The following is a 13,625-nucleotide window of genomic DNA, read 5'->3' as shown; positions in this document are numbered from 1 at the left end:
CAAGTATTGAAATCTCAGCTGCCATCTTCTCAGCACCTTTGGGCTGGGAAATTTACACTCATGAGCTTATGGACCCTTCACATCAACCTGGTATTATGTTTCAGTGTACAGAGAGTGGATTAAGGATCAGAGAGATTAAGTAGTTAACCCAAAGACACACAGCAAGGCCGGGATTCCAACAGATGGTCTGCCCAGGCCTGAACCCCTAGCACTTGCTCACTCCGCAGGCTTAATTCTCTTTGGAGGGAAAGAACATCCATTTTACAGGCAGCCAGGCGGGAGGGAAACTCTGCTGAAGGAAACGCATGCTCCAAAGCCCAGAGGTGTGAGGGGCCTGCTGAGTCGGTGAAGTGTAAAGAGCTGCACTTCTCTGGGAGGTAGTCCACGCAGGCCTGCGTTCTGCAGCAAGGGCACTGGGGAGTCATGGCTGGCGAGAGGAGAGGGGCTTCCTGCCTCTGGTCCGCCTCTGGTCCGCCTCCCCTGACCCCAGGGGGCAGAGTGGTGAGAGATGGACAGGCCGTGGGTCTGCCCATTCAGCCTGAACTTGCCTGCTGACCTGACCGGGAGGGGCTTTGCTCTCAGAGGCCCTCCCAGCCTGATGAGGGGCCTTATGAAGAGCTCAGCAAGGGCTGTCAGGGTGCCTGAGCCTGGTCCCCAAAGAAAGGGGAGCCCTGCAGGATCAGGGGACCTAGTCTTTGTGCCAGTGTGAAAAGAACACAGAGCTCAGGGAGTGCCGCCTCTGTCCCCAGGGAACGTACCGGCCAGCCCACACTCTGGTGCCATCTGTGCCAGCAGCTTCCCCAGCATCACACGAGGAGGTGGGGGAGGAGCTGACGCCAGGTTTCCAGGATTCTTTGGTACAGAACTCAGGAGCAGGCACTTACTAGGCCTGGATTCAAGCCTTGGTCTGCCACTGCCTAACTGTGCAACTTTGGGCAAGTTATTAACCTCTCTGTGCCTCAGCTGCCTTTTATAAGGCAGATGGATAGCTGCCACCCGGAAAGACACTTGTCACAGAGTTGGCCGACCTGGCCTATAGCACAGGGCCTGGCACAGTTTTTATTGTTGTTGTTTCTTTGTTTTCGTGAAAAGTCTCAATTAGATCGTCTTTCCTTAGATGTGTCCAGAAACTCACTGAATTATAAATAAATCCACTCAACCCATGTTTAGCAGGCACAGCACACGTGCCAGGCCCTGTGGTCGCCACCACGAGATGAGAACTGACAGCAGGGAGGGGGTGCAGACAGATACTCAGAATGTAATGAGCTGAGTGCCCTCGCAGAGGGTCGCTGTGTGTTCGTGGGGTATTTATTGAACGCTCACCGCGGGCCAGGCTCCGTGCCGGGCAAGGCTGATCGGGCCCAGGGCTTCCCCGGAGCCGTATGCCATGCGGAAGCCGGGCACTGGCCAAGGAGCTAGAGGAGAGACGGGGCCATGCGGAGCTGGGGGTGCCAGGGGACAGGGTGGGCACAGTGGAGACGGCCTGCCTGTGGGGTCTGGAAGTCCTCTGTGCAGAAGGGGACCTTAACCAGACTCCCCAAGTCAGAAAGGGGCAGGGTCTCTACACAGCATAGAGCAGAGGGTCACGGAGGCAACGGAGACACTGCTGCAGCGGGCAGGCTTCCTGGGGTGGCTGCAGAGGCCCAGGGAGGGCAAGGCCAGGAACCTCTAGGGTGCCAGGGGAGCCCCAGGCCCTGCCAGTCCCCCCAGGCGCACGGCTTCCAGCTCGTGCCTTGAAACCTCCCTGACACGCAGACTGTCGGTCACCCTCCGGAGTAGCCTGGGCCTGCGGCTGGGGCGGCCGGGGGGCAGGCGGCCGAGGAAGCGAAACCGCCATGAAATGGGTTTGGGGACGCGCGACCCCTCATCCAGAACTCCAGGATGAGCTGATCATCTTTGGAACCGGTGCTCTTACGGCCACCAGGAGGCCATCAAATAAGGAAAAAAAATAGATATTGCATTTTAAATTGCTCTGAACCCTCTCAGAATGACAATGACAGCGCCCCGGGTCTGGTTGGCTGGAGGGACGTGGCTAATGGGCTTTGGGGGACTGTGGCCGACGCAGCCCCTGCCCTGGGCTCCGGCTCACTCTTCTTTGCTTTGCTGTCCCCTAGAACACACCGGTGGGGACGCCCATCTTCATCGTGAACGCCACGGACCCCGACCTGGGCGCGGGCGGCAGCGTCCTCTACTCCTTCCAGCCTCCCTCCCAGTTCTTCGCCATCGACAGCGCCCGTGGCATCGTCACCGTGACCCGGGAGCTGGACTATGAGGTCACGCAGGCCTACCAGCTCACCGTCAACGCCACGGTGAGTCACCGCAGCCGCTGAGCCCCCAGGGGTCCACCTCCTCCTGCCCTTGAGGAGCAACAGGATACGGCCCCAGTTGCCCAGCAGCCGCAGCGTGGAACACGGATGCTGGCGATCGTGATGGCCAAGCGACAGCCAGCGTCACCGGGCGCTCGCACTGTGTCCCTGGCAGTGTGCTGAGCTTTTAGTGTTTTTAAGATGTGCAATTTATAGATAAGAAAACGGAGTCGCAGGAGCAATTCAATGATTGATCCAAAGTCACCCAGGAGCCCCACTCCATAGCCAGCGCCGGCAATGTCCCTGCGACATTCATAGTGCAGGGTGTCCTCTCACTCTCCGGGACACAGACAAGCCGTGACATCACTAATGTGCAGGGGCCAGAGGGGCCCAGGTCCTTCCTGGCTGCTACCTCAGGGAGCAGGGCCTCTTGGAGACAGGGGATCAAGCAGTCCCTGGGAGTTCAGGACGAGTTAGTTGAGGGCAGGAGGGGAGTCACTGTCCCATGACTCATGCAGCTGATGAGTGACTCTGGAGAAAAAAACCTGACCCAGGTTGCGAGACTCTCAGTTCTGACACCGCGTCCCAGGAATCTCCGGCACACACAGCTGTTTGCAAGCTGTTTAGGGACAGCCACACCCTAACAGCGTGCTACCCCTGCACTCCCCTCTCCCCTGCTCCTGCGCTGCCTCCAACCACAGCTGGTACCATCAGCTCAGGCCAAGAGCAAGGCAAACTCCGGGCTTCCTTCTCAACCCCTAGGACCCACCGGCCCGCACCCAGCACTGGACACCTGCCCACCTCGCTTCAGAGGGGCTGCCCGTGCCCAGGAGCTCTACCTGACAGCTCCCAGAGCCCAGATCCCTGGCTCTGCCTCTGGGCTGGGTCAAGGTCTACTTTTTTCTCTTTTGGGGGGGATACAAGGGATTAAACTCAGGGGCACTCAACCACTGAGCCACATCCCCAGCCCTATTTGTATTTTATTTAGAGACAGGGTCTTAGCACCTCACTTTTGCTGAGGGTGGCTTTGAACTTCCGATCCTTGTGCCTCAGCCTCCCAAGCTGCTGGGGTTACAGGTGTGCACCACTGCCCTGGCTGAAGGGTCTGCTTTTGAAAGATGGGGTTCCCCAGGCATGGCCAAGACACCGAGACGCCTCAAGAGCCAGGGACTGCATCTTCTGCCCAAGCGGGCCCCGTAGCCCTGCAGAGGATACTGGCATTCTTTCCCTCTCCCTGGTCTCCCGGGCGATGTGTGCTGCCATTTGTAAAAGGGACTTGTGGGATGAAGGGGGCTAGGAAGCCCAGAGGTTGCTTTTGTGCCTACCCACCGGCACCTTCTGCACGCCCGTCCCTGTGTTGCGATCGCTCACGCTGCGCTCAGGCATGCAGGTGCTTGTCCTCTTTCTCTACAAACCTGCCCCTGTGGGATAATTTCCATCCTCCATAAAAATGGCTCTGGGATGTGGGAACAGATCAGCGCTGGGCACAGGTAAGAATGTGGGTGGCCAGGCCCATCACGAGCCCCGTGCTCAAGCTGGGCTGATGAATACAGAGAAATTGCTGCTAATCTCCCGGCAATCAGGCCTTGAAACTGCAGAGCAGGAGGGGCCTGTCACTCCCTGGTGGGTGGCTTCCTGCTAGCTCCTGGATCAGCTGATGCCGTGATCCCTCTGGGGCTGGCATCGTGCCCTTGGTGCTGGGCATTTCCCCAGGTGATTCTCCGGCCTGTGACGAAGGCAGTAATGTGGTCCCCAGCTGTAGAGGAGACAGCCACAGGCCCTGGTCACATCTGAGAGCCTGGCATGACGCCTGCCCCACCAGATGTGCCTACTGCCATCTCCCTTCCCCACCAGAGAGTTCAGGGTGGGGTGGATGGGGTCATCTGTCACAGGAGCAGGACGATAGCCCAGGGTACAATGGAGGTGGCAGGTGCCAGGCTGGACAAAAGCCAGCTGCCTTCAGGAGCCTGGTAATGGCAAATCAGAATCATGGCGTCTGTTGCCCAGGAGGTCAGGGGACTCCTGCTGGGCCATGTGCCTGGCTGGCAGCGCTCCCTGGGGCAGTACCCCAGCCTGGGCTGTGGCGTCCATGGTTTTGGAGCCTGGGAGGCTGCCCCTACCCCACCCCAGGGCCCCTCTGCTCAGCTCCTCCTGCTCCCAGACTCCCCCCCTGGCTGCGCCCACTCCCGTCCCTGAGGCCCTCCCACCCACTCCTTGGCGACCCCCGAGGACTCACAGGGACAGTGGGGCCCCTTCGCCTCCTGGGCTCTGCAGCTCCATCTCTGGGGGTCGGGGCAGGCACCAGGCTTTCTCATAACGTGGGGAATGCCTGGCCTTGCTCACATCACTCCAGACAAACCAAGGGCCATCGCACCTGGGGACAACCACCCTCAAATCCCAGATCAGAAAATTCACAAATCCACAGGGCTGGGAGATACTGAATGGAGCTTTCACCTTACAGGAATGGACATCGAGAATCCGGGAGGGGAAAGAACTTACTGGAGGTTACCCGGCAAGTCCCGGATGTTTAGGCTCCAAATCAAGGCTGTGAAGGGCGGTTTTTTTTTTGTTTTGGTTTTGGTACCAGGGATTGCACCCAGGGGCACTTAACCACTGAGCCACATCCCCAGCCCTTTTTATATTTTATTTAGAGATAGAGTCCCACTACATTGCTTAGGGTCATGCTAAGTTGCTGAGGCTGGCTTTGAACTCGTGATCCTCCTGCCTCAGCTTCTCAAGCCACTGGGGTCAGAGACATGCACCACTGCGCCCAGCAAGGGCAGATGTCTGTGTAAAGTGCTCTGAGTTCGAGTTCTTGCTACCCCCTTACAGTCGGATGAGTCTAGGCAGTCACTTCCCTCTCTGGTCTCTGTGAACTCACGGGGACAGTGAACCCACGGGGACGGTGAGCCCACGACTTCTCATGGGGACGCAGGTGTGGGGCAGGCTCTGCGTTCAGCTGTGCCTCTGCCACTGGTGCTGACTGGTGTTACTGGGTAGCAGCAGGCTGCTTCGGTTTTCATCATCAGCTGTGTCTTTCCGGTCCTGGGTGTCCTCTCTTGGTGAGCTTTTTATAGGACTGAATTTCCAGTATTGCCTGTAGGGCCACTGGGGAATGGCAGGCCTGACCCCTCAGGATCCTTCCTGGAGGCCCCCAGATGTCACAGGCTCTGGAGCTCCCCCTGCTGGTTCGACTGGAAAAGTCCCTTGATCAGTAAACCCAGAACCCAGAGCAGGATTGCGGGTCCCAGAATGAGCCCCGGTGTGGCCAAAGGGCCCTTCTTCTGAGGATTTGCTATCTAGTTGTCCTGGGCATGGAGAGGGGCCGGGACCCTGGGCTGAACACAGCAGAGGCACTGAGGACAGAGCCATCTCTTTCCCTGAAGCCAGCCAACCAGTGCAACGGATATTCAGGGTAGCTGGGCCGGGGCTACCTCTACCCCCACGCTCTTCATGACACTGGAGAAGCCACTGTCCCATGGCCCTGGGCACCCTGTCTGTGTCTTCCTGCAGGAGTCCTCATGTACGTGTGTGCCTGGACATGTGCATGTGTGTGACACATGCTCCAGGACCGTGTGTGCGTGTACATGCGTGTGTCCACGGAGTCACTTAAACTAAGGCTGTGTGCTCTCTTTGCCCTCTAAGGATCAAGACAAGACCAGGCCTCTGTCCACCCTGGCCAACCTGGCCATCATCATCACGGACGTCCAGGACATGGACCCCATCTTCATCAACCTGCCTTACAGCACCAACATCTATGAGCATTCTCCTCCGGTAAGTCCCCCCCTGGCCCTGGGCACTTCCCTCTGAGCCCCTTTCAGGGAGGGGCTCTAGTGCTGGCGGGGGCTCCTCCTAGCTCCGCCTACCCTGGCACCTGGCATGGTAGTGACAGGCATCAGCAGTAAAACCCCACCTCCCCATCCTCCTGCTTTGTCCCCAGGATGTTCTGAGTGGCAAAGAACAAAGTTGGCTGGGCAGGAAGGGGAGTGATCAGAAAGGCATCTGCTGGGGGTGCTCTTGGGAGCCCAGCCTGCGCTGGGGACTGGAGTGGGGTGTGGGCTCCACAGAGCGTCCTGAGGCTTGGCCACGGCCTGCAGTCTGCCATCAGCATGGCCTAAGGGGGCAGCTGGCCTTCTGCCCCAAAGGCCTCTCAGCCCTGGCTCTTCCTTGAGAGCCGGCAGCGGCAGCTGGCCTCTCTAACTGCTCCGTCTTTGGGTTTCTCGGGTCCAGGTTTGCAACAGAGACTCCTGACTTTGTGCCATGTCGCAAGTCACTGGGCACCAGCCAACCTGTGGATTGACTGCCCTGGGACCATGTGTCCACCTCTGGCCCAAACAGCCATAAGTGGGGGTCTCAGAGAATGAAACAGGCCACTGTCCACTCTGCAGGGGTCATGGCTGGGGTAGCTGTGGCCAGGCGACAATGACAGGCATCCCTAGAGTGGTCGCCTCCACGCCTCTATGCTAGCTAGAAGGAAGCCCCCACCGTGGGCTGATAGAGGACAGTGAGGTGCCTCCTCGGGCAGGTGAGGCCTGGACACGCAGCTTGGGGAATGGCATTGGTTCCTGCAGAGCTGGGGACGGAACCCAGGGCCTCGACCCATGCTAGGCAGGTGCTCTGTCACGGAGCTGCAGCCCCAGCCCTGCCCCTTCTTTTGAGAGAAGCCTGTGTGTTGGGAGGACGATCTCACAGTTGTGAGAGCAGGGCAGGCTCCCACCAGGGGCCAGTGGGTGTTTGGGCCCTGTGCATCTGCATAGGCTGGCTGCCTGACTTGTGCAGACCACGCTCCCAGGCCATTGCACGCCAGGGCAGCCTGACGCCCAGCTTGGACACCATGGCTGTCCTGACCACTGGCCAGGGGCATGGAGCTGGCACTGGGCCCCTGTCTTCTTGGCCAGGTGTGAAGCAGAAGCTCTAACAAGCAGGATGCTCTTTAGCCTGCTGCAACGGGTATTTGCAGCTGCTTGGAGGGCAGGGGAGGGCACCTCGGGTCGCCACCCTTCTCTTTCCTGGCTTCTGTGCACAGTGGGAGCCCCGGCCTTGGAGACTGAAGGGTGCCCCTGCTTGGCTGGACTCGCAGGACCACTTCCCAGGACCCCTTCCTTTCTCCTCCTTGCCGGGCCCTCATCTCAGTCTCAGGACGGAGCTGACTGCTGTTTGCTCCTATCCGCCCCCAGCCCCCGGGCTTGTCCTTCTGAGTGCTCAGGGCTCTGGAGCAACTGGCCCAGACTCTGCTTCCCGGCTGGGCTGGGAGCATAGGTCAGCTGTGTGGGGTCAGCTGTGTGCACGGGCATAGTGGGAAGTATCTATGGAATGGCTGGATGAAGAAGACCATCCTGTCACCCTTATCACCTCTGGCACCTGCTGTCATCAGCAACCCACATCAAGCACCCCACAAGTGCTGGAAATGAGCAGAGATCAAACCGAGGGTTTGGCGACCCAGTGGCTGGTTTCTGGTATTCAGGCTGGGCCCCGCCTCCGGTCACGGTGTGAGCTTCCTCTGAGACCCCTGGGCTTGTCCTTTGCTAGCTTCCCTCTCTCCAGGACCACCCTCCGCTGTTACAGGTTTTACTCTCAGACCTGCATTCCCTCACTCCATGCTTCTTTCTTCCGTGCCTTCCTCCGACACCAGCCCTGTGTGCAGGGGCCTGTGGGAAGCCACACCCTCTTCTCTCCGGAGGCTTCCACGGGCTCTGCTAGTGATCCCTCGGTCCGAGCAAACCAGATGCTTGCCCACCTGAGCCCCTCCTCGCACCTTGGCTGGGTTTCTTGCATCTGATGTGACTTGCATGTCTCTTGCATCTCTTCGGGCTCAGAGACCTTGCTATCTCTGCCTGGCCAGGTTGTCCCTTTGCCCCTGTAAGGCCAATGTCTGGGGAGCTGCTGAACCCCTGTTAGGAGGGTATGAGCTCCTCCGTGTGGGTCCTGACCAGGCTGGGGGTGAAGGGAGGCAAACCAGGCAGTAAGTGGGGGTTTGGCCTCTTCTGGGGGCGCTGCCTGGGGTCCCCCAGTCCACGGAATCACACTTCACATCCACGCGCCTGTCCCCTCCTCCTGGCTCCGCACTTGGAAGGAGCCCCGTTTCCCGTCTGCACACGGCCCTCTCCCGCAGGCCTCCTCCTGCACACTCCAGGCCCGATTTTTCCAGGCCTCTAATCAGTTTCCGTGCCTTGATCTGGGTCCTCCGTGTCCCTTTACCGTGTGGCACTCTGATTTGATGCAGTTGTTCCCGGCTGGCCCGGGAGCCTCCTGGGCCGCAGGACCCAGGCATCCTCCTTCCGGGCCTTGCCTCCGCGGCTCCCGGGCCTCCGCCCAGACCCTTCCCCACTCCCCCTGGCTCCCCTCTTTATCTGCGGCTCCCAGCATGTACACCTCCCTCTATCAGTGTATCGGGCAGGCATGCCTCATCTAAAGTGTATATATTACCTAATAAAATCCTTCTTATTTGGGATTATTGCATCAAATTTTAATTTCCTCACTCGAGCAGCAGCATGTCGGCCTGCCCGTCAGTGGAGGACCGATAGAAGGTGAAAGGAGCGGATAAACTGCACAAATTACTGCCAGCCGATGCCTATCAGCCCTTTGACTGGAATTGACTGGAATTAAGGACTGAGAAATAGGATTTTCTGCCTCAGAATCTGCTGCGGCAGCTCTGGTCGGAAGTCCCCGCCAGCCCCCGCCAGCCAGCTCCCCCCAAGGGCGCCTCCCACTCCCAAAGCAAACTGCTCGTCACCTTTCAAGTCCTTAATCCTGTCTTGGAAGTGGCAGTGGGCTGGGGCTCCAGGGGAGCTGGGGAAGGCGGCCCAGGCCTCTGAGGCCAGGCGCGGCCCCTTGAGCCAACTCTCCTGCAGAGGGGCGGAGGGAGGGACGCAGCACAAAGGGGAAAGAAAAGTCCCAGCTTCTGCCTTCACTGCCCACCCCGGCCCGTGCATGTCCCCTGGGCACAGAGTCCCCGGCCCTTCCACCTACGCCAGGAGGCAAGGGGCCAGCCCGAGCCGGGCCCTCTATCCCTGCCCACCTGTGGCCTGAGTCCCCTGCTGTGGGGCGGAGAGAACCCGTGTGGCCTGCTCCACCGTGAGGGGAAGAGAGAGAGGACGCTGGCGGGTGCTCAGCCCTGCGCAGGCGACACCCATTCTCGCCGTCGGCCGCTGGCTGTTTGGATAACACAGAGAAAAACCAGAGCTCGAGGGTGGAGAGCGGTAATCTGGGATGTCGGGGTGGGAATTTGCTGAAATCGGAAACAGGACGTGTGTCCATTGTCCAGGACCAGGCACCTGGATCTCCACCAGGTACCCACAGGGATTCCGGACCCCAGTTGGTAGTCCCAATCACTTTTGTCACCTTTGCCACGTATGAGTGCTTTACATACATAGCGATTGCTTAGGAGCGGGATCTATTATGAACCCATTTTATAGATGGGAAAAGGGACGCGAGAGGTTAAAACTGACGCAGAGGATTCAGTCACAGGAGGTCAGGCACCGGGTTGAACACAACCACCTGGCTGTGCTCCTGCCCCACGTCTCGAGGAGTCGGGGCCCCATGGGTCTGCACACCTGTTGCCTCTCCGGGGAGAGCCTCGTTTCTGAGAAGGCCTCGTCCTCCCCCTGGTGTGGGTTCTGGTGAGGGCAAGAAGCTCCTCGGCAGGTGGGGCTGGACCTGGCCTGCCCACCTGCTCTACCAGCCATGCCCAGCTGCTTTGGGCAGAGGGGCCTTGAAGCAGACTGGCCGGGACAGGTGGGGCTGCACTTCCCCGTTCCTCATCTTTGGAAATAAGTTGCAGTATATTGAAAATATAATCACCGAGACTCTGAAACAAGAGCCGTGAGTTCCCGAGAGCCCCCGGACCTCCCTGTTAATTCCTTCTCATAACATTTCCAGTCTTTCTGTCTGCACTTGTATTAAAAGCTCAGGGTTTTATTAAAAGTGGATTTATTTACCCAAAAAAGAGATGAAACCCCAGACCTTGTCAGGAGCCAGGCAGGGCTCTCCGAAGCATCTGGGTGACCCCTGCTGGGAGGGAGCGTCCTTGGCCTCCTATCCTGCAGAGCTGGCTGGCTGCTCCCAGCTCCACCCACCTTGGAGGACTCTGGCCATCTGGGGCCGGACTGCCCCCAGGGGAGGTGCCCACAGGGCTCTGAGTGTTGAAGGTCCTTGGGTCACCAGGTCCCCTCTTTGCCCAGGCCAGTGCTGGCCGCCTTATTCTGTCCTCTTGGGGCTCACTGTCTTAGGTGCTGCCCCTGCCTGCCCTGGGTGTACACTGGGGTCATGCAGCTGCCCCTCCAGCTGGGAGGGTGGAGCTGGGAGCAGCCAGCCAGCTTAGTGACTCTGGCAGGCCAGGGACCCTCACGCCAGGACACCTGTGGGGCCTGGGTAGGATGAGGCTGCATCCGAGGAGCTGCCCCCATGTCCAAAAAGCACAATTGGCAGCTGGCGCCTCAGGGAGACAGACCCCGGCTTCTCCTGGTAACAAATGACCCCAGGAGGGGCAGATCTCCCCAAAAGAGTCTGGGGGTGTGGACCCTTCAAGTGAAATGCTGTGCTTCCCAAACAGCCTTGTCCCAGCGGCCCACTACCGTGCTTCACGAAGGACACCCCGGTCTCAGAACGAGCTGGAGAACGGCCCTGGCAGCTCAGGGAGCCCCGCTGCAGCCTTTCCCCAGTTCCACGGGAGCTGATGCTTGTAAAGTGCACAGAGCAATGACTTTTACAAACGACATTATTGTTATTATAACGGAACCTGTCACAGAGGTAGCGTCACCTGACGAGCAAGAGCACTTTGGAGCCAAAGTCCCTGTTTTAGTCAGCTTTTTCATTGCTGTGACCAAAGGACCTGACAAGAACCATTTTAGAAGAGGGAACGTTTATTCGGGCCTCACGATTTCAGAGGGCTCAGTCCATAGACCCCCGGCCCCACTGCTCTGGGCCTAAGTGAGGCAGGACATCATGGTGGAAGGGTGAGGCGGAGGAAAGAGCCCAGGACATGATAATCAGGAAGCAGAGAGGGGGAGAGAGAGAGAGAGAGAGAGAGAGAGAGAGAGAGAGAGAGAATGAATTCTGTTCATCAGGTACAAAATATAAACCCCAAAACGCCAGGTTGCTATTTCCCCCGAGGTGGAGATGGGTCCGATTGGCGGTCATCACTCAGGCAGCCCCGGGGCCAGAACCTCTGGCGACAGGGTGTGTTGGAGCCTGGAGAGCAGGTGGAGGTGGCCTCGGGAGAGGGCGATTCAGCAAGTAGCGTGGTCGTGGCCGCGTCAGCACCCCGTGTGTGCATTGGATCATTCAGTCCATCAGCCAATTTGTCAACCGCAGCTGGCGAGTGCTGGCCGTGCGCCAGGATCCCTTCCTAGGACAAGCCACGTCTCCAAGGCTTGCTTGCTCTGTCTCTTGTCCACGGAGCACCTTCCTTTCCATTTTTCTCTCTCTGGAAAGCTCCTACGCACTCTTCAAAACCCATCCTAAATGCCACCGACCTGTGTACCTTTCGAGGTTCCTCCAGGTGGGCTTCTGCACGGTAGGAGCTGTTTCTCCATCTGCGCACACAGCTGTCCCCGCCTGTGTCCTCGGCTTCTTGATACGGACGGCTCTCCGGGAGCGGACCCCTGCCTCTCCCCTGCTCTGGGATCCTTCTCCACCAGTGCTGGGGCTGGGAGGAGGGAGAGCCAAGTCACTGGAGGCAGGAGCCGTGGGCGCAGCGCTGTGTGGGCATGGTTCACAGGGCCATCGTGCCTCCCGGGTGGCTCGGTCATCCCTGGAGATGCATGCTTTCTGGACGTGCTCTCTCACATAGAGTATTTGATCCATAATGTTTTCCTTTACTCGAGCTCTAGTGAAAACATGGTCCTGTCTTGTTCAGATTAAGGTGGGGCAAACTGAGGCCAGAGAGGTACGGCATGCTTCCCAAGGTCACAGAGCAATTTGATGGATGGCTGATTTAGAATCCAGACCTCATAACTCTACTGGCTGTTCCTCCATCTGCTTCTCGCATGCGAGTGAGGGATATGGGGAAAGGCAGGGACAGTGATGGCGTCGGCAAGGTTGGGCTTTCCCAAGGGACCTGGGGTGTGGGGTGTGTACCTGAGCCCTTGGTGTGTGTCCCAGGGACAGAGCCGGGCACTTGCTGCCTGCTTCCTGGGCTGGCCTTGTCAGCCTGAGGAGGGAAACTGCAGGTGACAGAAGAGCTATAAGAAGCAGAGCCCGGGGCCAGGTGGCTAACTCAAGGCTCTCTCGGTCTCCCACGCAGGGCACCACCGTGCGCGTGATCACTGCCATTGACCAGGATAAAGGACGTCCCAGGGGGATTGGCTACACCATTGTTTCAGGTAAGGAGAGAGCTGTCCCTGTCCTGAGGAGGGTTGAGGGCACAAGGGGCAGTGTAGGAGACCTGCCTCCAGGGACAGTCCTCACCAAAGGGGCCTGGAAAGGCCATGAATGAATGAAGAGGGGGCGGAGAAGGAGAAGAGGCTCTTGGGAAGCCTGCAGAGGCCAAGGTGTGGGGGGACTGCAGGGCAGTGCAGGGGACAGTGTGCTTCTGTCCACGGCCTGAAGCCTGGCGCCTCTGGGGCTCGGAGCCTAGTGGCGGGTGGCTGCGCCGACCTCCACCAATGCTGGGGTGTGTCTGTCCTTACTTGCTGAAAAGGGGACAATTTGTACATCATGTTGGAACAAATATTGCCGGGACCTCCGCTGATGGCACGCGCTCTTGCACGGCCAGCGCTGGGGACTCGTGTCTCTGCTCAGCTCCATTGATTGAGCGGACAGCGGCTGACCGCAGAGGGGCTTTGGGATGAAGGATCCCTGGCTCACACCCTGACCAAAAGCTGGCAAGATGGCGCCTCTGCGTGGCTGTCCTGGGACTGGCTGGGTTTGGGAGCCCAGCTGCTGGTGAGAGACCCCGGAGAGGCTGCTCACCCACGGGGACTGGCTGTCCTCCCACCCTGTATGCACCCCACAGGAGGCCTCCCAGCAGAGCCCACTGTCACCAAGTGTCAACCTGGTGCATCTGGGCGGGTCAGCGTCCACTCCATTGTGCCCACCATGCCCCCCACCCTGAGAACAGGGAGTGGCATAGTTGGAGTGTTCTCCCTGAAGCTCAAGATACAGCAGAGCGTGCTGGTTAAGAAGGTAGAGGGTGGAGCCGCCTGAGCCAGATGGTCCTAGGTGTCTCTGTGCCTCGGTTTGCCATCTGTGAAATGGGAACAGTAAGCATACCTATCTGGAGGTGGTTTAAGGGTCAGATGGCTTAGCAAATATAAAGACTGTATGAATGGGTGTGCGGTAATGATAAGTGTTGCCTGTGTGGTTCCCGCCAGCCACTAA

General features: G+C 58.9%; 1 protein-coding gene across 1 annotated transcript in view; it reads left to right on the top strand.

Moving 5' to 3' along the window:
• Window positions 1–13,625, top strand: part of LOC114089402 (cadherin-23) — a 213,280-nt gene that overhangs the window by 53,574 nt on the left and 146,081 nt on the right. Inside the window, exons 4-6 of the mRNA XM_071611711.1 lie at window positions 2,115–2,309; window positions 5,952–6,080; window positions 12,550–12,628. Of these exons, the coding sequence (XP_071467812.1) occupies window positions 2,115–2,309; window positions 5,952–6,080; window positions 12,550–12,628 (403 nt within the window). The remainder of the gene's footprint in view (window positions 1–2,114; window positions 2,310–5,951; window positions 6,081–12,549; window positions 12,629–13,625) is intronic.

Source organism: Marmota flaviventris, chromosome 4, assembly GCF_047511675.1.
Source record: "Marmota flaviventris isolate mMarFla1 chromosome 4, mMarFla1.hap1, whole genome shotgun sequence".
In the NCBI taxonomy this organism is placed as follows: domain Eukaryota; kingdom Metazoa; phylum Chordata; class Mammalia; order Rodentia; family Sciuridae; genus Marmota; species Marmota flaviventris.
This window is presented reverse-complemented; position numbering and strand designations above follow the sequence as displayed.